The 25,306-nt window shown below is 41.1% G+C and overlaps 1 protein-coding gene across 1 annotated transcript in view; it reads left to right on the plus strand.

Annotated features, from left to right (window-relative positions):
• Positions 1-1,940: 1,940 nt before the first annotated feature.
• The window catches only part of Faf1 (Fas associated factor 1), a 286,921-nt gene continuing 263,555 nt past the window's right edge, over positions 1,941-25,306 (plus strand). The window contains exon 1 of the mRNA XM_090334872.1: positions 1,941-2,487. Within this exon, the coding sequence (XP_090190998.1) occupies positions 2,443-2,487 (45 nt within the window). The 5' untranslated portion in view covers positions 1,941-2,442. The remainder of the gene's footprint in view (positions 2,488-25,306) is intronic.

The following is a 25,306-nucleotide window of genomic DNA, read 5'->3' on the forward strand; positions in this document are numbered from 1 at the left end:
CCTCTGTGCTCAAGGATAGCACTCTACCACTTGAGCCACAGTGCTACTTATGGCCTTTCCTGTTTATGTGGTATCCAGTGGTACCCAGGAGTATCGAGAAATTGAACCCAGGGTTTCAAGCATGCTAGGCAAGCACTCAACCACTAAGCCATACTCCCAGGCCATAAAACAAAAAGTTAATAAAAACTCAGTAGCAGAGTGCTTACCCAGAATGCACAAGGCCTTGAGTTCAACCCATAGCACCACAGGAAAACAAAAAAAGAAAAAAGGTGGTTTTTTTTTTTTTTTTGTGGTGCTAGAGATCATCAACCAAGGACCTTGGTGATGCTAGGCAAGTGCTCTATCAGATAGGCTACCAGGCAAACAAATAGAGATCTTCAAACTGCAAAGCATGCTTTTTAATATTTATTTAATTTATTTACTCATGTTCTTAAGAACTGAACATTTAGTTGATTTTCTGATTTTTTTTTGCCAGTCCTGGGGCTTGAACTCAGGGCCTGAGCACTGTCCTTGGGCTTTCTCAAAGCTATAGCTCTACCACTTGAACCACAGAACTACTTCCAGCTTTCTATGTATGTGTTACTGAGGAATTGAACCGGGTCTTAGTGCATACCAGGCAAAAACTCTACCACTAGGCCAAACTCCTGGGACATTCTGATTTTTTTTTGTGGGGGGGGGGTCACGGATAAAGTCCTGGTTTATAAAGCTTAGGCCTTGATTATAAATGACTTCATTCGTTTCTATTATAGTATCACGCCACCTGTTTTGGGTTTCATGTATTTTTCCAAAGAAGTGCATTGACCTTTTAAAATCCAGAAGTTGGTATTTTACCACATCATGTTTGAATATATTCCATTGTCACTCTTCTTGAATGGGAGTTAACTGTCACATTGTACAGGTTTTTTTTTTTTTTGTTTTAGGTAGAGGGGCTGCCAATTTCTGACCATAACTTGATGATAGTCTAACATGCTTTCTTTACTTGTAAAAGAATTCTAATAAACCACAGTATATTAAAAAAAAAAACATACTAGACTCAAGCCCGGCAGTGGTGGCTCAAGTTTATAATCCTAGCTACTCAGGAGCCTGAGATCTGAGCGACACAGTTCAAGGCCAGCCCAGGCAGGAAAGCCTGTAGGACTCTTATTGCAATTAATCACTGAAGAAGCTAAGGTGGAGCTGTGGCTCAAATGACAGCAAAAAGAACTCAGGGACAAAACCGAGGACAGGCACAAAACAAAAAACATAATGAAAAACAAAACAGCAACAAAAACTAGATTCAAATTTCTCTCTCATTTATAAGGAGCTTCCGCTATTTAAAAATTGGAGATGTTGGGACGACAGCAGTAGAAACCCAATTTTCTCTTAACTAAAAAAAAAAAAAAAAAAGCGCTCATCCACCTGAGCTGGGGTTTCTCACCTTTCTCAGCTGTCTCCCTCTCTGTACTAGGGAGTCTGGGTGCCGCTGTGTACCTGAAGTCTGAGGATGTAGTAGAAGGGGGCTCGGGCTGGGGTGTGACCGCACTGTGTCAAGGAAATGTACATGGGGGACTGCGGTGCTAGACGGGGTGCGAGAATGCGTGGTAGGCGTCACAGGCCAGGTGCGGTTTGCTGTGTCGGTAACCGCCGAGAGGCGCAGCTGCAGACTCCCGGCGCAGCCAGAGAGAGGCGGTACCCCGAGGCCCCCGCTTTCCACCCGAACCGGAATAACCTGTGGCGGGACTGGACGCTCCCCGCAGTCGCAGGTCAGCGTCCCCGCCGCGGGTGCCAGCGTCCCCGCCCAGCAGTCGCGCGCGCCCGGCCCTTGACAGGAGGGTGGTCACGTGGCAGCCGCAAAGCAACGTTTTGCGACCTGGATGACAGGCAAAATGTGCGACAGCTCTGATGCTGGCCAACCAGTGGCGGAGGCGGCGGCCAGGGAGGAAGCGGAGGAGGCGGAGGCGGCTGTGGTGTTCGCCCGCCCGCCCGCCGGCCCGCCCGCGGGTTCGCTCCGTTTCCCCGCCCCCCCGACCCCCCCAGCCGGTCTCGCTGCCGCCGCAGGGAAGCCGGGTACGCGCTCTGTCGCAGCCTGCCCCTCATCCTGGCCGGCGACGAGGAAGACCGGACCGGCAGCCAGACCCTCCTCCCGGTTGAGGCGGCTGCGGCTCGGGGTCCACAGGGCGCGGGCAGGCGGTCGGGGCGCCTGAAGGTTACCGAGTGCATGAGCACCTAGCGGCTCCCGCGCTGCCCGGCCCGCCCGTCCGCCGGCCCGCACGCCGGCTCTCCCGCCAGCCTCTCGGCGCCCGGTGGTGGTGGCGGCGGCGGCGGTAGCAGCAGTAGCAGCGGCAGCAGCAGCGGCGGCGGCGGCGGCGGCAGCGACGGCGGTGGCCACGGCCGCCGCAGGAGGCGCCGTCTCCCTTCCAGGTGCGCTCTTCGCCCCCGGAGCCGCGGAACTCGGTAGCCGCCATGGCGTCCAACATGGACCGGGAGATGATTCTGGCGGATTTTCAGGTGAAGGATCTGTCCCCGTTCCCCTCCCGCCTCCAGCCTCGTGGGTTCCGAGTGCCCGAAAGCTTAGGCTTTTCTATTGTGCGTGTGTGTGTGTGTTGTGAACGGTGGGAGACCATATCATTCTCATGCCGTTGTTGGGTGTGTGTAGAATTATCAAGTGCGGGTTGAATGAGATTTCAGGTGCTGTGATTTTTTTTGGGGGGTGAGGGGGGCGTTACTATGTGTGAACTGTTTCATTGTATGGGGAAATGTGTGTAGAATCTTTTTTTAAGTCCGGGGCCATTTAGAATGGGGTGTTTTGGGTTGTTCCATGCGGACACTGTGATGTAGGAGGTGTGGGCGTGGGGTGTGTTGTGCTAAGGGTGTGGTGTATTGTATGAATCAAAGAGTAAAAGAAAAGCAGAACAGAGGTTGTGAGGGTCGTCAGGCATCGTGGTCCTTTTCAAAGAACAATAAACATTGGAGACTTTGAGTGCCTTATTGCAGTTTTGTGGGCCTAAGAGGATGAAAAAGCTGATAAAAGACTATATGCCAATGTATTCCTGCAGTGAATTCACCAGACTTTATGTGTTTAGTTGCTGTCTTTTTGACAGGACTAATTTAAGTAAAGGTTCTTCCTTTACTGAGCCCAAATGTAGTGGCCCTGGCATGTAAGTATGTTAGGGAGACCCTCTGAAGCTGTGTGACTTGGGGTTAGAAGTTAAACTCTATGAATATTTTCTTTTTCTTTTGATGTTTGGTGAAGAAAAGATTTTAGTGCAGTATTTATTTTTTAGTAGACTTTCTTCTCTTTAACACTGCCATCATTTATCACAAGTATTGTCTGTATTTTTCCTTACTGAGATTTTGTTGAGCTTTTCTACTCTTCCTCATTGTTCAACAAGTTCCCTTGTTTTTACAATTAGATATGACCATTCCCAAGAGTTTGTTATTTTGGCTAGTCTGTGGTATCTGATATACTGGGAATATGCATGTATCTACATTTTTATTATATTGTAGCCTCCAAACTTAGAAAGGAGCTTTCTTTCTTTTTTTTTCTTTTTTGTTGATTCTGGGGCTTGAACTCTGGGCATGGGTGCTGTCCCTAAGTCTCTTTGTGCTTAAGGCTATTGCTCCACCACTTGAGCCACTGCTCCACTTCCTGCTTTTTCTGAGTAGTATATATATTGGATTGGAGTCTCAGGGACTTTCCTGCCCAAGCTTCATACAATGATCTTCAGATCTCAGCCTCCTGAGTAGCTAGAAGCATGAGCCACTGGTTCCCTGCAGAAAAGAGGTTTCTTGAGGGCTGCCAGTTTGTCATAAGTGGTAGAACACCTGCATAGCAAATGTAAAGGTGGTAAGTTAAAACTCTAGTGCCAACAAAACAACTTGATCACAACAGATTTGGGTTTATATACTTAGGAATACCTTATAGTTTGTCTGCGTAAGTGTTTCATCTCTTTGTTTTTCTTTTTTCATTTTCAGTTGTCTTTCATTTTTTTTTTTGCCAGTCCTGGGCTTGAGCTCAGGGCCTGAGCACTGTCCTTGGACTTTCTCAAGGCTAGAGCTCTACCACTTGAGCCTCAGCACCACTTCTGGCTTTTTTCTATATATGTGGTACCGAGGAATCGAACCCGGGTCTTCGTGCATGCTAGGCAAGCACTTTAACCACTAGGCCAAACTCCCGGCCCTGTCTTTCATTTTTTTAAAATTATTATTATTATTATTATTATTATTAGCCAGACCTGGGGCTTGAACTCAGGGCCTAAGCACTGTCCTTAGGCTTCTTCAAGGCTAGAGCTCAACACTTGAGCCACAGCATCACTTTTTCTATGTATGTGGTACTGAGGAATCTATCCTGGGTCTGGTTAAACTCTGGCCTTTCAGTTGTCTTTTATATGGAATGTACTGAATAATGATATCTGTGTTTCTTTGTGTAGTTTTATCCTGTTAAATGTTATAGTTGGGAGCTGATGGCTCATGCCTGCAATCCTTCCTACTCAGGAGGCTAAAATCTGAGGATTGTGGTTCACAGCCCAACAGAGACAGGAAAGTCTGAGACTCTTATCTCCAGTTTTCCAGCAAAAAGGGAGAAGTGGAGCTGCGGCTCACATGATACAGCACAGGACTGCCCAGGCCTTGTGTTCAAGCCCCAGACATTCATATTCTCTCTCCCTCCCTCCCTCTCTCTCTCTCTCTCTCTCTCTCTCTCTCTCTCTCTCTCTCTCTCTCTCTCTCTCTCTCTCTCCCTCCCTCCCCCTCCCTCCCTCCCTCCCTGCCCCTCCTTCCCTCCCTCCCTTCCTTCTTCCCTCCCTCCCCTTCCCCCCCCTCTTTCTCTCTCTCCTCCCTTCTCTTCTCCCTCCCCCTCCCCTTGAGCCAAGCCCTACCTTCCATTTTCTAGAGGTTAACTGGAGATAAGAGTCTCAGATTCTGGGGCCCAGACTTTGGCCTAGTGGTTAAAGTGCTTGCCTAGCATGCACGAAGACCCTGGTTCGATTCCTCGGTACCACATACATAGAAAAAAGCCGGAAGTGGTGCTGAGGCTCAAGTGGTTAGACCTCTAGCCTTGAGAAAGTCCAAGAACAGTGCTCAGGCCCTGAGCTCAAGCCCAGGACTGGCAAAATAAATAAATAAATAAATAAAATAAGAGTCTCAGATTCTTTTGTGCCCAGGCTGGCTTTGAACCTTGAACCTCAAATCTCAACCTCCTGAGTAGCTAGGATTACAGGCCTGAGCTACTCTGCCTGGCTTTTTTCTTTTTGCCAGTACTGAGGCTAGAACTCAGGGCACTTGAGCTATCTCAAGGCTAGCACTCTACCACTTGAGCCACTTCTGGCTTTTTCTGTGTATGTAGTGCCGAGGAATTGAACCCAGGGCTTTGTGCATGGTAGTCAAGCACTCTACCACTAAGCCACATTCCTAGTGCCTCCCTTTTTGTCTGTTTTTGTGGTGCTGATTATTGAACAGAGGTCTTTTAGGCAAGCATGTTGACACTACATTACAACTTTTTTTCTTATTAGAATAGCACTGGAGCTGGACCTTGGTGTCTCACAGCTATAATTCTATTTATTCAGGATTATATTTTGAAGCCAGCCCAGGCAGGGAAGCCAGTGAGACTCTTATCTCCCATAAACCACAAAATGCTGCTACTAGAGCTGTGGCTCAAGTGCTATAGTGCTAGCCTTAAGCACAAAAGCTCAGGGATTGCACCCAGGCCCCGAGCTCCAGAACTGGGGCTTGAGAAAAGAAAGAATAGCATTGGAATGACCAAGGTTAATGATGTGCTTCCACAATTGCTTGTAAAAGGAGAGAAATTGAGGGCATTTGATATAAACATTATGTACCAAATGCTAATAGTTTTATTACGATAAAAAATTAAAAAAACCACATGCTAAGGTTGGTTCTGGTGGCTCACACCTGTAATCCTAGCTACTCAGGAGGCTGAGATCTGAAGATAGAGTTCAGAGTCAGCCTGGGCAGTAAACTCTGAGAGACTCTTATCTCCACTTAACTACCAGAAAATTGGAAGTGGCCCTGTGGTTCAAAATGGTAGAGCACTAGCCTTGAGCAAAAGAACTCAGGGATAGCACCTAGACCCTGAGTTTAAGACCCATGACCAAGGGGGGAAAAAAAAGAAAAAGAAAACTGTTACATGCTTTGGACATATTACCTTTTTGCCTGTGGTCCTCTTCAAAACTATGATTCTAGTGTTGAGTGTGTGGCTCAGTTGCTAGAGTGCCAATAAATGAGCAAAGCATCAGGTATTGAGTTTGAGTCCTGGTCTTATAAGAAAAAGCAACAACCAAGATTTTAGATTAGTTTGCATTCATTGACAGTTTAAAGTTATTATTATCTCTTGTATTGTGTGTTATGATTGTTTAACATAAAAATAGGCATTTATGTAATTATAAGAAAATCAAGTAGGGCTGGGAATGTAGCTTAGTTATAGTGTGTTTGCCTAGCTAGCATTTGTAAAGCCCTGCTTTGATTTCTCAGTACCATACACAGAGAAAAAGCCAGAAGTGCGGTTATGGCTCAAGTGGTAGAGCACTACCCTTGAGAAAACTCTAGGACATTGCAAGGCCCTGAGCAAGCTCCAAGAGGGAGGCGGGGAGGGGTGAGACTTAGGTTTTATAGGTTCTTTTTTTTTTTTTTTTTTTTGCCAGTCCTGGGCTTGAGCTCAGGGCCTGAGCACTGTTCTTGGACTTTCTCAAGGCTAGAGCTCTACCACTTGAGCTTCAGCACCACTTCCGGCTTTTTTCTATGTATGTGGTACCGAGGAATTGAACCCAGGTCTTCATGCATGCTAGGCAAGCACTTTAACCACTAGGCCAAACTCCCGGCCCTTTATAGGTTCTTGAGTCCTTTACTATAGTATAGAGAAAAAGCCAGAAGTGAGGTTATGGCTCAAGTGGTAGAGCACTACCCTTGAGAAAACTCTAGGACAGTGCACAGGCCCTGAGCAAGCTCCGAGAGGGAGGTGGGGAGGGGTGAGACTTAGGTTTTATAGGTTCTTGAGTCCTTTACTATAGTACAGTCCGTACATGTGTAGGTATACTATTCATGTTGTTCTATAGGTAATGGGAAATCAACGTAAGAAATTACTATAAATCGTTAAGTCTATTGTTCCTGACCTAGAACTCAATGTCTTCTGCCAGCACCTATGAAATTTCAGTGTAAATTTGGTTATCTTGTAAGTAGAGTAGATCTTAACTCCTTTACAGTTTTGAGACTCATTTCCAATTAACTATCAAAAAAAAAAAAAAAAGCCAGAAGTAGAGCTGTGGCCTTCAATACCAAAACTTAGGGACAATTCAGATGTTGGTGGCTCATGACTGTAATCTTAGCTACTGAGGAGGCTGAGATCTGAGGATTGCAGTTCAAAGTCAGCTGGGCAGGCATGAGAGTTGGTGAGACTGTTCAGTTAACTACCCCCAAGTTGGAAGTGGACCTGTGGCTCAAAGTGGTAGAGCACAATCCTTGAGCAGAAAAGCTCAGGGACAATACCCAAGGCTTCAGTTCAAGCCCCATGACTGAACAAAAAAGAAAAAAACAAAGCTCAGGGCCAGCACCCAGGCTCTGAGTTCAAGTTCAAACCTTAGGGCCAGCACAACAGGGAATAAAAAAGAAAAATACTCTGCTGTAAGCAAGTCTGCAAGCACATTAAGTGTAACTGCTACTGAGTTGCTATTTCATGTTAGCTGGCTCTGCTCATGATTTGTCATTCCCTATGTAGAAGTCTATTGGAAACAGAAGTTGGTCCAGCTCCTATACCGTCCCTGTACAGTACTTGCTAGCATATTTTTTCTGTCTTTCTTGCTCTTATTCCTTAGCATTTGTTCAGAAAATTTGTGGGAGCAGATCATGGCTTTTGGCTTGGCCAAATGATACTGTTTGGACTGATTATTCTTATTCAGTACTTTCAAAAACAGGATTTGTTTGGCTCAGTCATTTAAACTGAACTTGGAACCTTGTATTGACACAGGTTGACAGTACCTCTTAGATTGATGGGAGGGCCTTACTTGAAAAGACATAATAATTGTAAACAACTTTCTCTCATCGGCATTATACAGTTCTTGGGATACTTTACTATTTTAATGTAAGCCAGTTGTTGACTTGTTTTCTTTCAAAACATGGACCATTATCATGGACCATTGTATCTTTGAATATTCAGGAAATAGTAGATATTGTAGCATTTAGATGACTATTAAGAGCTCTCCCCAAATGAGGCTATTTTGGTAACTTGGGGGAAGCTTTCTGGAGTAGTAACTGACTTGTTATTTATGTATATCCTCTGATAATTATCTGTGTCTATGAGGGAATCTTTTTGTTGTTGTTGTTGGTTGGTTGCAGGGCTTGAGCTCAGGGCCTGGGAACTGTCCTGAGCTCTTTTATTCAAGGCTAGTGCTCTGCTACTTTGAGCCACCATGCTACTTCTGGTTTTTGAGTGGTTAATTGGAGATCAGTCTCATGGGGACTTTTCTGCTTGGGCTGTCTTTGAACCATGATCATCAGATCTCAGCTTCCTGAGTAGCTAGGATTATAGGCATAAGCCATTGGCACCCTGCCAGACTATTGTATGTTACCTAGTTAATCAAGGGTATCTCCAGAGCCCAGCTGTTTTCTGATTTTTTTAGCTGAAGTAATAAGTGACACCTTGGTCCTGGAAAGCATGAAAGTAAATCCAATTCAGAAAGCTCACCCCCTCCTTCCTTCCCCTTTCATTTTCCCCTTTCCTCCCTTTTCCCTTCCAGTTCTTCAGTCTGGGTGTTCCTTATATAATACAGGCTGGCCTTTTACTTATAATTCTTCTGTCTCTGCTTCCTGGGTGCTGAGATTATAGGCATAGGCCACCATTCCCAGTTCCAAACTTTTGAGTGAAACATTTATTTTTTTCCTGGTTGACCAGGGTTGAGTCTGTACAACTGCTAGTCTATCTTGTTCCTGGATTAATGCTTCAGACCAAGTGGGAAGGTCAGTATAGCAAGTTAAGGTGAAAGTTACCTAGCTTTCTGAGGTAGACATGGTGGCTTATGAGATTTCTTTGTTATTTGGATATAGACTCTGAGGAACATGATTAAAAACAATTCTGAAGTTTGATTTAATCTGCTGCTTGGAGTCTTGTTTATATTAGCCTTTATTAAATGACATGAAACAATTTGAATGGATTTAAAATCCAAACCTATGTCAAGTGGATTCATGAGAGTGGTTAATGGAGTGGCATACTCATGATCAGCAACCAAGATGGTTAGAAATGAGGAATTTTTTTTTTTTTTGCAACATCACTGACTTTTAATGTATACTCTTGGAAAGGGAAGGAAGGTAGATGTTAGTAATGTGTTATATTAAACATTTTGTTAAAAGTTTATATGAGTTTGTTCCAACATTGATAATATATTATGGCTAGAATTCAGGTATTTACAATTTTATTACATAAGTTTCTTATGTCTTTTCTCATATCATGCTATTTATACACGATATGCATGGGTAATTGTTTCAAGTAGTCTGGACATTCTCCCTCTCCTCTCCTTCTTCCCTCCCTTCCTCCCTTCATTTCTTCTGTTTTTCTGTCCTTCCTGAGGAATGGGTTTTTTTTTTTTTAATGATTTATTTTTTAGACATGGTTTTCCTAACTTCCTACCACAGATTAGCCTTGCAATTTTGACGACCTTCAGCCTTCTGAGTGCTGGGATGTACAGGTGTTATCACTACAGTCTTGAGGAGTGGATATTGTTCTATGTAATTCTTTGTGCTTTGTGAACATTTTATGATTTGAGGCACTTCTTAGTCCAGACTACTTTTGAGGATGTTATATTTCATCTAGCCTTAATTACGTCTTTTTTCCATACTAAAAGATTTCTTACTGCCTAGAAAATATAAAAATGTTTTCTTCAAGGCAAAGAACATGCTTACTGCCCACTATAAAAGATTTACATTCCATGAGCTCAGGGTACCTCTCATGCAATGTAGTCTATTTAGTGGGTAATGTCATACATTCTAGTCTGTTACTCTGTGGAAAATAGACCTGGGCATAGTGGCTCATGCCTGTAATCCTAGCTACTTAGGAGGCTGAGATCTGAGGTCAAGGTTTAAAGCCAGGCTGGGCACAAAAGGACCTGAGACTCCTATCTCTAATTAACCTGTAGAAAAGGGGAAGTAGGACTTGGCTAAAGAGTATGGCGGTAGAGCTCAAGGACAATACCCAGGCCCAGAGATAGGGCAGTAGCCTTGAGCTGAAGGGCTCAGGGACAGTTCAAGTCTCACAACCCCCCCCCCCACACACAAATGTTGATGCTATAGCTACTGTTATTGCTGTAATAAAATATTTTGACCTTGACCCAAGAGTCTTCTGTCTACCAGTATCCAAGAAATTGTAACAGATTAAATTGTTATCTTGCAAATAAGTAGGATCTTAGTTCTTTTTTAAAAAAATTTTTATTAAAGAATTTAACATTGAGTTTTTACATCATTTTTCAAATGACGTGTTTAACAAAAAAGTATTCAAGAAGGGAATCTCTATATACAATCACTGGCACTTAGATTTTAGAACATAATTAAAATTAGGCTGAGGTTTTGTATGTCTTAGATACATATTAATCTATGTAATAAAACATGTCTATGGAGTCACAAATTTTTATATCTATGTAGTTATGCTTATATTTCCAATACCATGTCCATAGCATTGTGTACGCAAATATTGAATCATTGCTCTTGTAGTGTTTTGATCTAATAGCCACATATTAAGGCTACTATGCGCCTTTTGTTCCTTTGGTCTTGACTTATCTCACTCAACATGATTTGCTTTAGATTCATGCACTTCCCCACGAATGCCATTATTGTATTTTGTCTGTTGGCTATGTAGAATTCTATTGTGTATATATACCACATTTTTTGTATCTATTCATCTGCAGTGGACCATCTGGGTTGTTTCCATCGCTTGGCTATTATGAATAGTGCAGAGATGAACATAGCTGAGCAGGTGTCCTTATCATATCCTGGGTTAGGATGTTCAGGATAGATGCCCAGGAGTGATATGGCGGGATTGTAGGGAAGGTCTATTTTCAGTTCTTTAAGAAACCTCCAAACTGCTTTCCAGAGTGGCTGAACTTGTTTACATTCCCACCAGCAGTGCAGTAGGGTTCCTTTTTCTCCATAACAGTGCCCAGGTCGAGTTCAAGTCTTACAACCTACCAAAAAAAAAATGTTGATCCTATAGCTACTGTTATTGGTGTAATAAAATATTTTGACCTTGACCCAAGAGTCTTCTGTCTTCTAGTATCCAAGAAATTGTAATAGGTTAAATTGTTATCTTGCAAATAAGTAGGATCTTAGTTTTTTTTTTATTTCATTTTTTTATTGTAATTAGTAAAAGGGTTACATGATATTTGCCAGATAGAAGGTGCATTAATTCACATACATTGATACCCTTTCACATTTTTTTTTTTTACCAGTCCTGGGGCTTGAACTTAGGGCCTGGGAACTGTCCTTGGGCTTTCTCAAGGCTAGAGCTCTGCCACTTTAGCCACAGCACCACTCTGGCTTTCTCTATGTATGTGGTACTGAGGAATAGAACCTGGGTCTTCATGCATGCTAGGCAAGCACTCTACCACTAGCCCAAACTCCCAGCCCTCAGCAGTTCTTAGTACCCTTTGGGGTACGTAGATTTTACACATTTATTTCTGAGATGCTAACTGTAAAACCTACTAACATTTATTGAACAATTCTATTGGCCTCTGTGATGTTTTACGTAAGTTATTCCATATAATTGATTTATCTCATATAGTTTGCTGTATTATTACTATGTCTATTTAAAGATGAAAAAACAAAGATTAAAGTGACTACTAATTAATAATAAGTGGTAAGTACAAATGTATTTTACCTCAAAGTAAAGTATGTGATTTTAAGAAAAAACATTGAGAAGTCAACTTTTATTTCCTAGTTTGACAAGTAAAAGGGAGTTGTTTGCTTGTTGATTAGAAAGAACGAATCTCATCCTAATCAAGTACTCCAGCAACCACTTGGCCTCCATCTAGGCTGGGGCTGCAGTAACAGCCCAAACATCAGCAGTAGCAGCTTGGAGTGGACATTTTTTTTTTCTTGTTGGTCATAGGGCTTGTACTCTGGGCCTGGACGATATCTCTGAGTTCTTCAGCTCAAGACTACCGCCCTACCCTTTGAGCCACAGTGGTTTTCTGGTGGTTAGTTAGGGATGAGTCTCATGGATTTTAGTGCCCGGGCTGACTTTGAACCGAGATCCTCAGATCTCAGCCTTCGGAGTAGCTACTGTGCCCTGCTGACCTTTTGATCAAGGAGAAAAGTTTACTTAGTCTCTACAGAAAAAGCCAGAACCCATTTTATTCCCATTAATGGTGGAATGAGGCATTGAGGCAGACAAATACTGGCAATGTTGTAGATACTCCCCAGGAAACAAGAATACAGTTTACTCTGTGATGTCAAATACTTTTAGAGGTTATCGATGCTTTTTTTTTTTTTTTTTTTTTTTGGTCAGTTATGGGGCTTGAACACTGGGCCTGGACATTGTCTCTGAGTTCTTCACTTCAAGGCTAGGGCTGTACCACTTTGATTCACAGTGCCACTTCTGGTTTTCTAGTACTTGGGGAGATAAGAGTCTCACAGACTTTCCTGCCTAGGCTGGTTTTAAACCATAATCCTCAGATCTCAGCCACCTGGGTAGCTTGGATTACAGTTGTGAGACACCAATGCCCAGCTCTAGATACTACTTTTGTCAATAACCTGCTGGATGATCAGCCCAAGAGAGGAGAGAGATGCTTAGCTTACTCAGCTGGCTACCATTTTGTCTCCAGTTTTTATCAGCTGCACATTACTTAGGATTTCAGTGGTTTAATGGAGATATTAGAGGTAATGCCTAGAGCCTAGGAGAAAGTGGTCTTCTTGGCCCCACACCAGTGTTCTAGGCTGGCACAGTGACTTTACCTGTGTCACTGGAATTAGCGGCAGCCACTTTATACTAGTGAGATCATCCTTGGTGAACAGAAAGCCCATATTTCCTTGGATATGGGGTAACAGTTTACCTAGAGCTGGGTTGTTTTTCAGATGTTCTTAGACGATATTGTTCATCATGGTCTTTTTGCCATTAAAGCTCATACCTTTCCTTGAAGGAATATAGGGATCTGCTGTATATGCTTGGAGTACACATTGTCTACTCTCACAATGAAGCAATTTGGAGAATCATCTACAAGTTGGATGATCTTAGACTTTCAGATCTCTTTTCTTTTTAAGGCATCACAGCAGTGTGTCAGGGATTGCTATGAAGAGTATAAAAATGGTATTATTCTCGTCAGAATGTCTGGCGAGAATTTAAATAACCTCATTTCTCAAAAGGGCATGTTACACTGTACTCAGTCCTGGAATAAGCCAGGCATGGTGGTACACATCTATAGTCTTGCTAGTTGGGAGGTTATGGCAGGAGGATCACTTGAACCCAGGAGGTCAAGGACTCTCCAGGCCTTACAAGCAGACAGAAAGCAGTGGGATAAATACACATGTTTTTCTGTAGCATTGATTTACTAGAATAATGAAGTTATGTATTCTATTTACATGATTTAAATAGAAAGTGAGATTTCTAAGACATTGTAAAGATATAGTTTGCTTCTCTTTGGGACATTTTTCTTCCTTTGGGGTAACACTTCTATTGTTATATCTCTAATAATGGGAAAATTTAAGCTTTGCAATACACTTTACCATGTTGCCTTTGGAAAAAACAATTTAAACTACATCCAGGTACTTTTTTCAAATTTTCCTCCTGCTGTAGCTATTTGGAGCACAAAAGTGTTGGTAAGCTTTTTCTGATTTTTTCAAAGTTGATTGAGGGTAAACGGTGGAACAAAAGAAGAAAAGTTTGGGATTAGTTGTCTATTTTGAAGCTGTGTGTGGCAATGGTGGCTATTAAGATTACTTCATCAGTGTGTAGCAGTGGTGGCTATTGAAATTACTTCATCAAGAGATTATATGTTGTTACCGGTCTTTTTATTTCCCTTGTCTCTTTTTTTAGCAGTCTTTTTTTTTTTTTTGGCCAGTCCTGGGTCTTGGATTGAACTCAGAGCCTGAACATTATTGTATTAAAAAGTCTATATTAATTCCAAATTATTTGGCTTTATTTTTCTGAGCTTAATGTTAGTTTTAGGTATATTCCCAATGACGTAGCAGTGAAACTTGAGCCAGAAGTAATGTCATCGTAACAAAGTATTGAAAATAATAGAATCAATTCCAACTAATATATGCTTTGTTTTAAACTATGTTGTTAATAGTGGGAGAACAAAGCAACCCTCTCCCAAACAAAAAAACACCAAAACGAAACCAAAAACTACACTATGTTTTAGAAGAAACAATGTTTACTGATTACTTTGAAATAATGTAAGAAATTTGTTATCATTAACTAATATTTGGTATTAAATAATTGTGCTTTTGGTGTGGCATATTTTAAAATTTGGCTTTCTTAGAGATATATTCTGATATATTTGTAGATAAAATGATATTTGGAATTTACTTTTGTAAAGAATTGGTGATGGGGGACAAGGAGTTTGGCCTAGTGGTAGAGTGTTTGCCTAGCATGCACGAAGACCGGGGTTCAATTCCTTGGTACCACATACATAGAAAAGCCTGAAGTGATGCTGTGGCTCAAGTGGCAGAGCACTAACCTTGAGGAAAAAGCCCAAGTTCAGTGCTCAGGCCCTGAGTTCAAGCCCCAGGACTGGAAAAAAAAAAAAAAAGAGAATTGGTGGTCCTGGAGTTTGGCCTCATTGTAGAGTGCTTGCCTAGCATGCACAAAGACCTGGGTTTGATTCCTTGGTACCACATACAAAGAAAAAGCTGGAAGTGGTGCTGTGGCTCAAGTGGTAGAGCTGTAGCCTTGAGAAAATCCAAGGACAGTACTCAGGCCCTGAGTTACAGCCCCATGACTGGCAAAAATGGTGATGGGCCAGGTGTGGTGGATCACACCTGTAATCCTAGCTACTCGGGAGGCTGAGATCTGAGGATCGTGGTTCAAAGCCAGCCCAGACCATAGAAAATGGAGAGACTCTTATCTCCAATTAATCACTAGAAAACAAGGAAGTAGGGCTGTGGCTGTAGGGTATGGCAGTAGTCTTGAGCTGTAGAGGTCAAGGACTACACCCAGACCTAGGGGTAGAAATGAAACAAGAGTTGTTATGATTTGGTAATTGCTGAGGGAATATATTGTGTTCTATTCATTTTACTATTATTTTCACTCATTTGGTATACTGAACTTTTTTTTTTTTTTCCTAGTCTTGGGAACTGAACTCAGGGCCTGAGCAAAGTCCTTGGGTTTTCCTCAAGGCTAGTGCTCTACCACCTGAGCCACAGCATCACTTCCTCCTTTTCTATGTATATGGTACTGAGGAATCGAGCCCAGGTCTTTGTGCATGCTAGGCAAGCACTCTACCACAGTGAACATTTCTGTAATAGGCATTACTGTATAGGAATAACATTTTGTATGTAAATAGGTGAGAGGATTACAGAAGTAGTGATGAGATTTTGTTATTGTTGTTGTTATTGCTTTGTTTTAGAGTCAGAGTCTTGCTAATTTGCCCAGACTAGGCCTGAACTTGTGGGCCCAGTGATCTTACCACTGCAACATTCTGAGTAACTGAGAAAGTGTCTGGCTATCGTAAGGTTATTGCAATGAACTAATAGCCTAGCAATAATATTAATATTACTATGAGTACCATTGGTCTGTAATCTTAGTATTCAACCTAAATAATTTTTTTCTCAGTTGTGGGGCTTGAACTCTGGGCCTGGGCACTGTCCCTGAGCTCTTCAGCTCAAGGCTACCGCCTTACCCCTTGAGCCTCAGTTCCACTTCCTGTTTTCAGGTGATTAATTGTAGATAAGAGTCTCATGGACTATTTAGTGCCTGGGCTGACCTTGAATCATGATCCTCAGATCTCAGCCTCCTCAGTAGCTAGGATTGCAGGTGTGAGCCACTGTGCCTGGCTAAGGTAAGTTTTTGTCATATTCACTGGAAAAATTTCCTCCTTCCCTCCTCATTTTAAATCTGTACCTCATGTATGCTAAGTAAATATTCTACTACTGAACTTCATTCTCATCCCCTTGGATAATTTAGTTAATCCCTTTTGATTGGCCTTAGTTGTAGTCTTAGAATAAAGATTTCCTGGGGCCGGGAGTTTGGCCTAGTGGTTAAAGTGCTTGCCTAGCATGCACGAAGACCCGGGTTCGATTCCTTGGTACTACATACATACAAAAAAGCCGGAAGTGGTGCTGAGGCTCAAGTGGTAGATCTCTAGCCTTGAGAAAGTCCAAGGACAGTGCTCAGGCCCTGAGCTCAAGCCCAGGACTGGCAAAAAAAAAAAAAAAATAGAATAAAGATTTCCTAGATGTAATATATTTTTCTGTATAAAAGGTTGCAGCTTGTAAGGAATTTACCTTGTGAACTAAATGTGAATAATCTAAGATGTGTTATTTTGACAAACGAATGCCTACAGCATTTTTTAAAAATAGTAATTAATAGAAGGGTTACATTATATTCACTAGATAGAAGGTACATTACTTCACAAACATTGCTACCCTTTCTCATGTTTTTGTCCTTATTTCCCAACTCCCCCCTTCCCCAGCATTTTTTTTTTTAAACAAAATCAAGGCCCAGAAGCCTGGAGCACAAAGACTTGGGTTTGATTCCTTGGTACCACATACACAGAAAAAGCCAAAAGTGGTTTAAGTGATAGAGTGTTAATAGAGTGTTAGCATCAAGAAAGCGCAAGTGCCCAAAGCCTGAGTCTGAGCCCTAGGACTGGCAAAAACAAAACAAAAAACCAAAAACACCCCCCCCCCCAAACCATTATCAACCTGAAAATATATGGAAGAAATTTCCATTTTCTTTCTTTCTCTATTTTTCCTTCTCTCCCCCATTCTCATTCGTTCATTTATTCATTCATTTTAGTATTGAGGCTTGAACTGAATTAGACTTTACTTTTATTGTTTGGTGTTTCTATTCAAGACTGTTATTTTATCACTTGAATCACACCTTCACTTCCAAAAAGATGTAGGCAAAGAGAAAAAGCAGTTAGATGAATTCTCATTTTCTCTGTGTAATATTGATAATCTGTTCTTGAAATGACATTTTAGTTTTTCTTGTCCAAATAGAACAGCATGTTATAATAATGCTCAAACAATTTATTTGTAAGAATGGAAATAATTCATATATTATTGGTCTATGCAGATTTCTGGAAAGTATATAAAGTTAAAAATGAATTATGTAGGGGTGGGAGTTTGGCTTAGTGGTAGAGTACTTGCCTAGTACCACATACTTAGAAAAGCCAGAAGTGGTGCTGTGGCTCAAATGGTAGAGCTGTAGCCTTGAGAAAGCCCAAGGATAGTGTTCAGGCCCTGAGTTCAAGCCCCAGGACTGGCAAAAAAATGAATTATGTAAAAATAGGGTACATTTTAAACTTTGTTAGATTGTAAATCCCATCATGTGGGAATAATTTTTTTGTCAGTTGTGGGACTTGAACTCTGGGTCTGGGCAATGTCCCTGAGCTCATCAGTTCAAGGCTATTGAGAAACAGCGCCACTTCCAGTTTTCTGGTGGTTAATTGGAGATAAGAGTTTTATGGATTTTAGTGCCTTTGCTGGCTTTGAACCTTGATCCTCAGATCTCAGCTTCCTAAGTATTTAGGATTATAAGCATGAGCCACCACATCTGGCTCCAGGAATAATTTTGTCAGGATAAAAAACTGTGATATGCTAATAAACAGCGAATAGCTATTCCTTCTCTGGCATATCTATTAGGAATTTTTTTCTTTTCTAAACTACATGGATTGTGTGTATGTTTATGACAAAACTTTGACATTTCCAGAGATTGGATCCTGAGGTACTCTGAATTAATACTTATGTAGTTGTCTTTGATGAAAGGCCAGTACTGACTGACATTCATGACTAGCTCTAGTACCCAGTTCCATATAGTCCCTTTGAGTTTCAGGAAACATACATGATGGTAGCTATAAAGAGTTTTCTGATGATCAGGGGCCAGCTAGCAGTTTCTCTTTATTACCCATAAAACTGTAGGGTTATGGTTCTTAACTTGCTTTAGACCTTGCTTTAGTTATCGATATAGAATGTTCTGAGCATACCATTGGCATTGGTAACAGTGCATAAATGGGAAAAAAAAAGTATTGTTAGTTTTTGCTGCTTTAAGTTAGTATATACTGAGGCTATACCAGAAGTTGAGTTGACAAACAGGTACTTGATGATTTCACATGCATTGTGGGATGGGATTCTTTTTTGTTTTTGTCAGTCATGGGGCTTGAACTCAGGCCTGGGCTCTGTCCCTGAGCTCTTAAGCTCAAGGCTCCCACCCTACTCCTGGAGCCATAGCATCACTTTCTGTTTTCTGGTGGTTAATTGGAGATGAGAGTCTCACTGCGGCCGAGCTGGCTTTGAACCGAAATCCCCTCAGATCTTAGCCTCCTGAGTAGCTAGGATTACAGACATGAGCCACCTCACCCTGTTGACCTTTTGATCAAGGAGGAAAGTGTACTTAGTTTCTCTAAGAAATATGAGAAATATGTATTGTCTGATACTGTCTTCATTCATATTTTTACCCATTGGCCAAAAATGTGTTGACTGTTCCATGTTACTCATTACACAGTCATCCCTTTGTATCCCTATGAGATTATGTTTACTTCATCCCTCTAGTGGATACTAAAATCCGAGGATTCTTTTAAAGGAGTCCATGGTATTTTCATATTATATAGCTCTGTATATCATCTTGAATACTTTAAATCAACTTATTATCTTGTATACTTTAAATCAACTCTATATTATTTGCAATGCCTGATACAATGTGAATTTCATTTAAATGGTTATTAAACCCTATTATTATGTCAACTAGATTCAGATTTTAAAGAGGATTTTCTCTCCTTGGTTGTTTGAATCTGTGGAGGCAGATCTCATGGATATGGAGGGCATTATATACTTGTAACAGGTATATAGATCTGAAAGGAGAAGAAGAAAGCCATGTGGCTCATGCTTGCAATCTTATCTGCTTCAGAGAAGAGATGACCCAGCCGCCTGTGGCTCACACTTGTAATCCTAACTAATCAGGAGGCTGGGATCTGAGACTTTCAGTTCAAAGCCATCCCTGCACAAAAGTCTGTGAGACTCTTATCTCCAATTAATCACCAGAAAAATGGAAGTGGTACTGTTGCTCAAATGGTAGAACAGTAGCCTTGAGCTCAAGAGCTCAGAGACATTGCCCAGGCCCAGTGTTCCAGCCCCATAACAAACCAAAAACAAACAAACCAAAAACCGAGAGAGAGAGAGAGAGAGAGAGAGAGAGAGAGAGAGAGAGAGAGAGAGAGAGAGAGAGCGAGCTATCACCTCCACATATTACAGCTGCTAAAAATCCAAAATATTAATAATATTAAAAGCTGTAGATTCTCCCCCCCCCCCAAAAAAAAGAGAGAGAAGAGATAAGCAGGATTGTTGTTCAAGGCCAGCCTAGGAAAAATAAAAGCAAGAATCCATCTTAGTGACCTAGCTAAGTGTGGTAGTTAATCCTGTAAACTCAGCTAGTTGGAATGAATTGGTAGGAGGATCATGGTTCAAGGCTGACCTGAGCAAAAAGCATGGCTTTATCTGCAAAATGACTAAAAACAGAAAGAGCTGAGGGTGTAGCTCAAGTAGTAAAGGTCTTATCTTGCAAGTGAAAGGCTCTGAGTTCAAAGTGTGCTTATTCATTTTTGTTATGGCTGGCACTCTGCAACTTGAGACACACCTCTAGTTCTGGCTTCTTGCTTGTTAACTGGAGAGAAGAATTTTTGTTTCCTAGCTCTGGCTTTGAGTTGTAATTACTCAGAGATCAGCCTCCTGAGTAGCTAAGATTATAGGCATGAAGTACTGAAGCTGGCCAAAAATGTATATACTCATATATAACAATAACATTAGCGAAACCAAAGGACAGAATATGATTAATACTGTGGCTGGTAAAATTATGAAAATCTTGGTTTATAAAGTAATTACAGGTCTAAAATCCCTTGTCTAATGTTTATCTTTTCATAGATAGTGATGGGGTGATCATTAAGATAACTTTGAAGGTCTTCTTTTAATATGCTGATTTAGTGTAGACTTAATACAGAATCTCTGTCTCTGTCCTCTGTCTCTCTCTTTCGTCTTCCTTTGCCAATCCTGGGGCTTGAACTCAGGGCCTGGGCACTGTCCCTGAACTTCTTTTGCTCAAGGCTAGCCCATCTATTACTTGAGCCACAGTGTCACATCTGGTTTTTTCTGTTTATGTGGTACTGAGGAATCTAACCTAGGGCTTCATGCATGCTAGGCAAGCACTAAGTCACATTCCCAGCCCAGAATTTCTTTTTCTACCACATGAAGAAAAACTGTTATCAGTAACTATCTGATGCTGATTTTCTAGTTATTTCCCCAACTCTTTCACTTGGTTGCTTTCCTGTGTGTGTGTATGTATGTGTTTGTGTGTGTGTAATATAAACCACAAAGAATTATAAACTATTGTCTTGTTAATAGTTTGACATAATAGTAGTAATTCTACTGTGGCTTAGGGCAGGAAGGCTTACCTGTCAATATACCTTCCTGAATAATTTTGTACCCCATGCATTGTTTCTCTGAATTGGAAGTGCTCTCATGAGGTCCCCTAATAGTTCATGATGCCCTTTTGGGAATCCACCCTTTTTGTCATAAAAATAGCTGTATTCAAATGTCATTAGTGGACCTTGATCGACAATTTTGAATGTTGAATTACTACTCAGCAATGCATTTTCAAGGTATCCATTATTGAAATGCCCCTGTATAAGCACACCTAGTTAGAAGAACTCTCCTGGGGTCTGCTACAAGTTCACCATGCCCTTTTTAGAACCTATTCCCTTTTATATTATAAAAATACCTGTAATAAATTGCTTGGCACATGTTACTTTTTAGAGCTTTAGACTTTGAATTACTTATACTCTTTACGTCTTTGTAATATGTAGTCAGATTGAATACTTACAAATAATGATTCATAGCATATTATTGAAAACTAAATATGGCTTGTATTTATTTGAAAACTTACAGCTGAGAGTGGCAGTACATGCCTGTAATCCAAGCACTTGGGGAGCCTGAGACAGGAGGAATGAGAGCTTGAGGTCAGCCTAGGTTACATAATGAGTTCAAGGTTAGTCTGGATTGTACCTTAAGACCCTGTTTCAGACAGAAGATACACACATACATACATATACATATACACTTATACTTCTTGTATGCATTTCTATCTGTACTCTATTTTCTACACATAGACACTCCCCCATACATTTCTAGATGTACTCTATTTTCCAAAGTACTGTGAAACCTGAGAACAGAAGCTATATCTTCCACCCACTATATTTTAGTGCCAGTTTTAGTACATGGTAGACAATATTTATTTGGTAATTTTTTTGTAATTGTTATTTTCTTATTTTGTCCTCTGAAAGTTTTCTGTAGATGTAGTGAATTTTCCAACATATGGTAAGTGCTTGCTCCCTCTTGTGGATAGAAAAGAGACTGTCATCTCATACAATCAAGTATCTTTTGTTGTTGTTGTTTTTGGGGGGTTCCAGTCCTGGGACTTGAATTTAGGGTATAGGAGCTGACCCTGAGCTTTTTTTGTTCAAGGGTAGTGCTTTACCACTTGAGCCACAGCTCCAGTTATGGCTTTTGTGAGGCAACTAATTGGAATTGTTATGGACTTTCCTGCCATGACTGACTTCAAAATATGATCCTCAGGTCTTACCTTACTGAGTAGCTTAGGATTGCAGGTGTCACCCACAGGTGCCCAGCACAGTAACTATCTTGTCTGTCTTCATATTGATGATTTTAATGAGGAACAAAAGTAGATAAACATAATACACTCTAAATACTCCCCTTGTCTTTCTACCAATCCCACTCCCTCCTGAACTTAGGACCTTGATACCTCTTGAGCCATGCTAATGATTGTGTGTGTGTGTGTGTGTGTGTGTGTGTGTGTGTGTGTGTGTGTGAGAGAGAGAGAGAGAGAGAGAGAGAGAGGAGAGAGAGAGGAGAGAGAGAGGAGAGAGAGGAGAGATAATGGGAGAGAGGGAGTAAGAAAGAGAGTGTGAATCCTGGGGCCTCAACTCATTGCCTGGTACTGTCCCTGAGCTTTTGTGCTTAAGGCTGTCACTGTACCACTTGAACCACAGCTCTACTTCTAGCTTTTTGGTGGGTAATTGGATATAAAGGTCCCTGACTTTTTTTTTTGAACTGTGATTCTCATATCTTAGCTTTCTGATTATAGGTGTAAGCTGCCAAAACCTGGCTGCTAGCTAGTACTGATTTTTAATTTTTTTAGTTTGCTTAAAAAACAAAAGTTTGGGGGCTGGAAGTTTGGCCTAGTGGTAGAGTGCTTGCCTAGCATGCACAAAGACCCGGGTTCGATTCCTCGGTATCCCACATACATAGCAAAAAGCTGGAAGTGGTGCGGAGGCTCAAGTGGTAGTGCTAGCCTTGAGAAAGTCCAAGGACAGTACTCAAGCCCTAAGCTCAAACCCACGACTGGCAAAAAACAACAACAACAACAACAAAAAAAAACACAAAAAACCCAAAAAGACACAAAAGTTTGGTCAGGTGGTGATACATATAATCCATGAACTGGGGAGGCTAACTCAGGCTCAGGCCCAAGATTCAGGCTAACCTGAGCTTTATGTATAGACCTTATCAAAAAAGGTGAGAAAGGGCCAGGAGTTTGGCCTAGTGGTAGAGTGCTTGCCTAGCATGCACAAAGACCAGTGCCACATACATAGAAAAAGCCAGAAGTGGTGCTGTGGCCGAAAAATTTCTATCTTAGTGCTGCCATTATTGTCAAATGTCATAATACTAGGCATTAATTATTTAATTGTTTGGTGATGTGGGTGTAAAAATAGTGTTGCCAGTCTGTAGGCTATGTATTACTTGATAATGATAATAAACAATCATGCTTATGTATTTACCATAGTATACTTATTATTTTAACAAATATTCCTTATTTTAAAGTAGTTCACTATAAAACAGTATGTTATGTTATACTGGCAATAGCCGCATTAATTCTGTTTACTGGGTCTGCTGATTATATCAGGAGGCCTCATTGGAGTGATTGACATATAGCATCTGGTATTGTCTGTTGTATAATGAAACTGTCTTATGAATACATATTCCATTGTTGGGGTATAAATTTTCCCTCCTTCCCTCCCTCCCCTCTCTGCCCCTTCCTTTTCCTTCCCAACCTTTTTCACCCCCTCCCCCCCACCCCGCCCAGTTCTGGGGCTTGAACTCAGGGCCTGAGCACTGTCCTTGGGCTTTCTCAAGGCTACAGCTCTACCGCTTGAGCCACAGCACCACTTCTGACCTTTTTCTTTGAATGTGGTACTGAAGAATCGAACCTGGGTCTTTGTGTATGCTAGGCAAGCACTCTATCACTAGGCTAAACTCCAGGCCCCCTGTATTTTACAAGTTTATGTGAGTTAAGTTAAATGTATTAAATTGGCAAAACTGTATTAATCAAAAATGAGGAAAAACTTGTTAAAATTTATGTAAGTAGGTAGTACGTATTTTGATAATAAAAACAAGACAGGAGTATATTAACTTAGAGAAAGAAAATTGAAGGCAGAAGTGAAAAATTACTGATGGTTTTCAAGATTGTGAGATATAATATATTTTGTATTAAATGAAAATGAAGTCTTTTTTTTTCATTAATTCTGTTCAAAACTCTTCAGGTTGTAAAAATTGTTATTTCTTTCCTGAGGTATTTCTTTGGGGTTTTATTATACTTCCAGAAGATGATTTTTTTTCTCCCATTTTATTTACCTTTGTTACTTTTATACGGTATCCAGGATAAAAAGTATGTGATTCAAAACAAGCCTTGGCAGGAAAGTCTGTGAACTCTTACCTCAATTAACAACCAAAAAAGTCAGTAGCAGAGCTATGCCTTAAGTGATAGATGACTAGCTTTGAGCAAAAAAGCCCAGGCCCTGAGTGTAAGCACTAAGAGGTCATATAAAATAAAGTGCTTCTTTTCTTTTCTTTTTTTTTTTGGGGGGGGGGCAGTTCTGGGCTTGAGCTCAGGGCTTCAGCACTGTCCTTGGACTTTCTCAAGGCTAAAGCTCTACCTTTGTGAGCCTCAGCACCAGTTCCAGCTTTTTTCTATGTATGTGGTACTGAGGAATTGAATCCAAGTCTTCGTGCATACTAGGCAAGCAATCTACCACTAGGCTAAACTCCCGGTAAGTGTTTCTTTTATTTATATATATATTTTTTAATGAATGAATTAATTAATTTATTGCTTGCCAGTCCTGGGCTTGAGCTCAGGGCCTGAGCACTGTCCTCGGGTTTTCTCAAGGCTACAGTTCTACCATTTGAGCCACAGTATTATTTCTGGCTTTTTTCTATGTATGTGGTACTGAGGAATTGAACTTTACCAGTAGGCTAAACTCCCGGCCCTTATTTATTTTTATTATTATTATTTTTGCTAGTCCGTAGGCTTGAACTCAACGCCTGAGCACTTTCTTTGGCCTTTCTTAAGGCTGGAGCTCTACCACTTGAGCCACAGCACCACTTTCAGCTTTTTCTGTGTATATGGTACAAAGGGATGAAACCCGGTCTTTGTGCATGCTAGGCAAGCACTCTACCACTGGGCCATGTTCCTGACCTGTTTCACTGCTTCTTAATATTCCTTTTGCTGTCATTGTTCTGATTCCTAATCTGTGGAAATCAGTGGTAAGTTTTTGTTATGAATCTAATTATAATGTTTTGAATGTAATCTCTTGAATCTTGTTTCTTACACTTAGCATGATTTGAGCTCTGTACATATTTCTGATGTTTGTAGTTTGCTGGTTTTTTTTTTTTTTGTTGCTGAGTAGTTTATTATTGTGTTGATGTACAATTGAAGGAATTTTATTTTTTTTTTAAGATTCATGTATAGATTTTCATGTGTACTTAAAGTTTATTTTTTTGTGATAAATACTTAGGATTAAGATTACTGAGTCCTAATTTTCTGAAATGCTGCCTGTTCTAAGTGACAGTGTAATTTGTGTCTCCAAAGGCACATAGGAGAGACCTAATTTTTCTACATACTAGTTTTTAATATTTTTTGATTTTTAGGAGCTGTAATATGTGGAGGTGATAGCTTGCGCTCTCTGTCTGTCTGTCTGTCTGTCTGTCTGTCTGTCTCTCTTTAGTTATGGGGCTTGAACTCTGGGCCTAGGCTTTGTTCCTGAGCTCTTTAGCTCTAGGCTAGGGCTCTACCATTTGAGCCATAGCATCACTTCCAGTTTTCTGGTGGTTAATT

Source organism: Megascapheus bottae, chromosome 6 (genome assembly GCF_031878675.1).
Source record: "Megascapheus bottae isolate mThoBot1 chromosome 6, mThoBot2.hap1, whole genome shotgun sequence".
NCBI classification, from domain to species: Eukaryota; Metazoa; Chordata; class Mammalia; order Rodentia; family Geomyidae; genus Megascapheus; species Megascapheus bottae.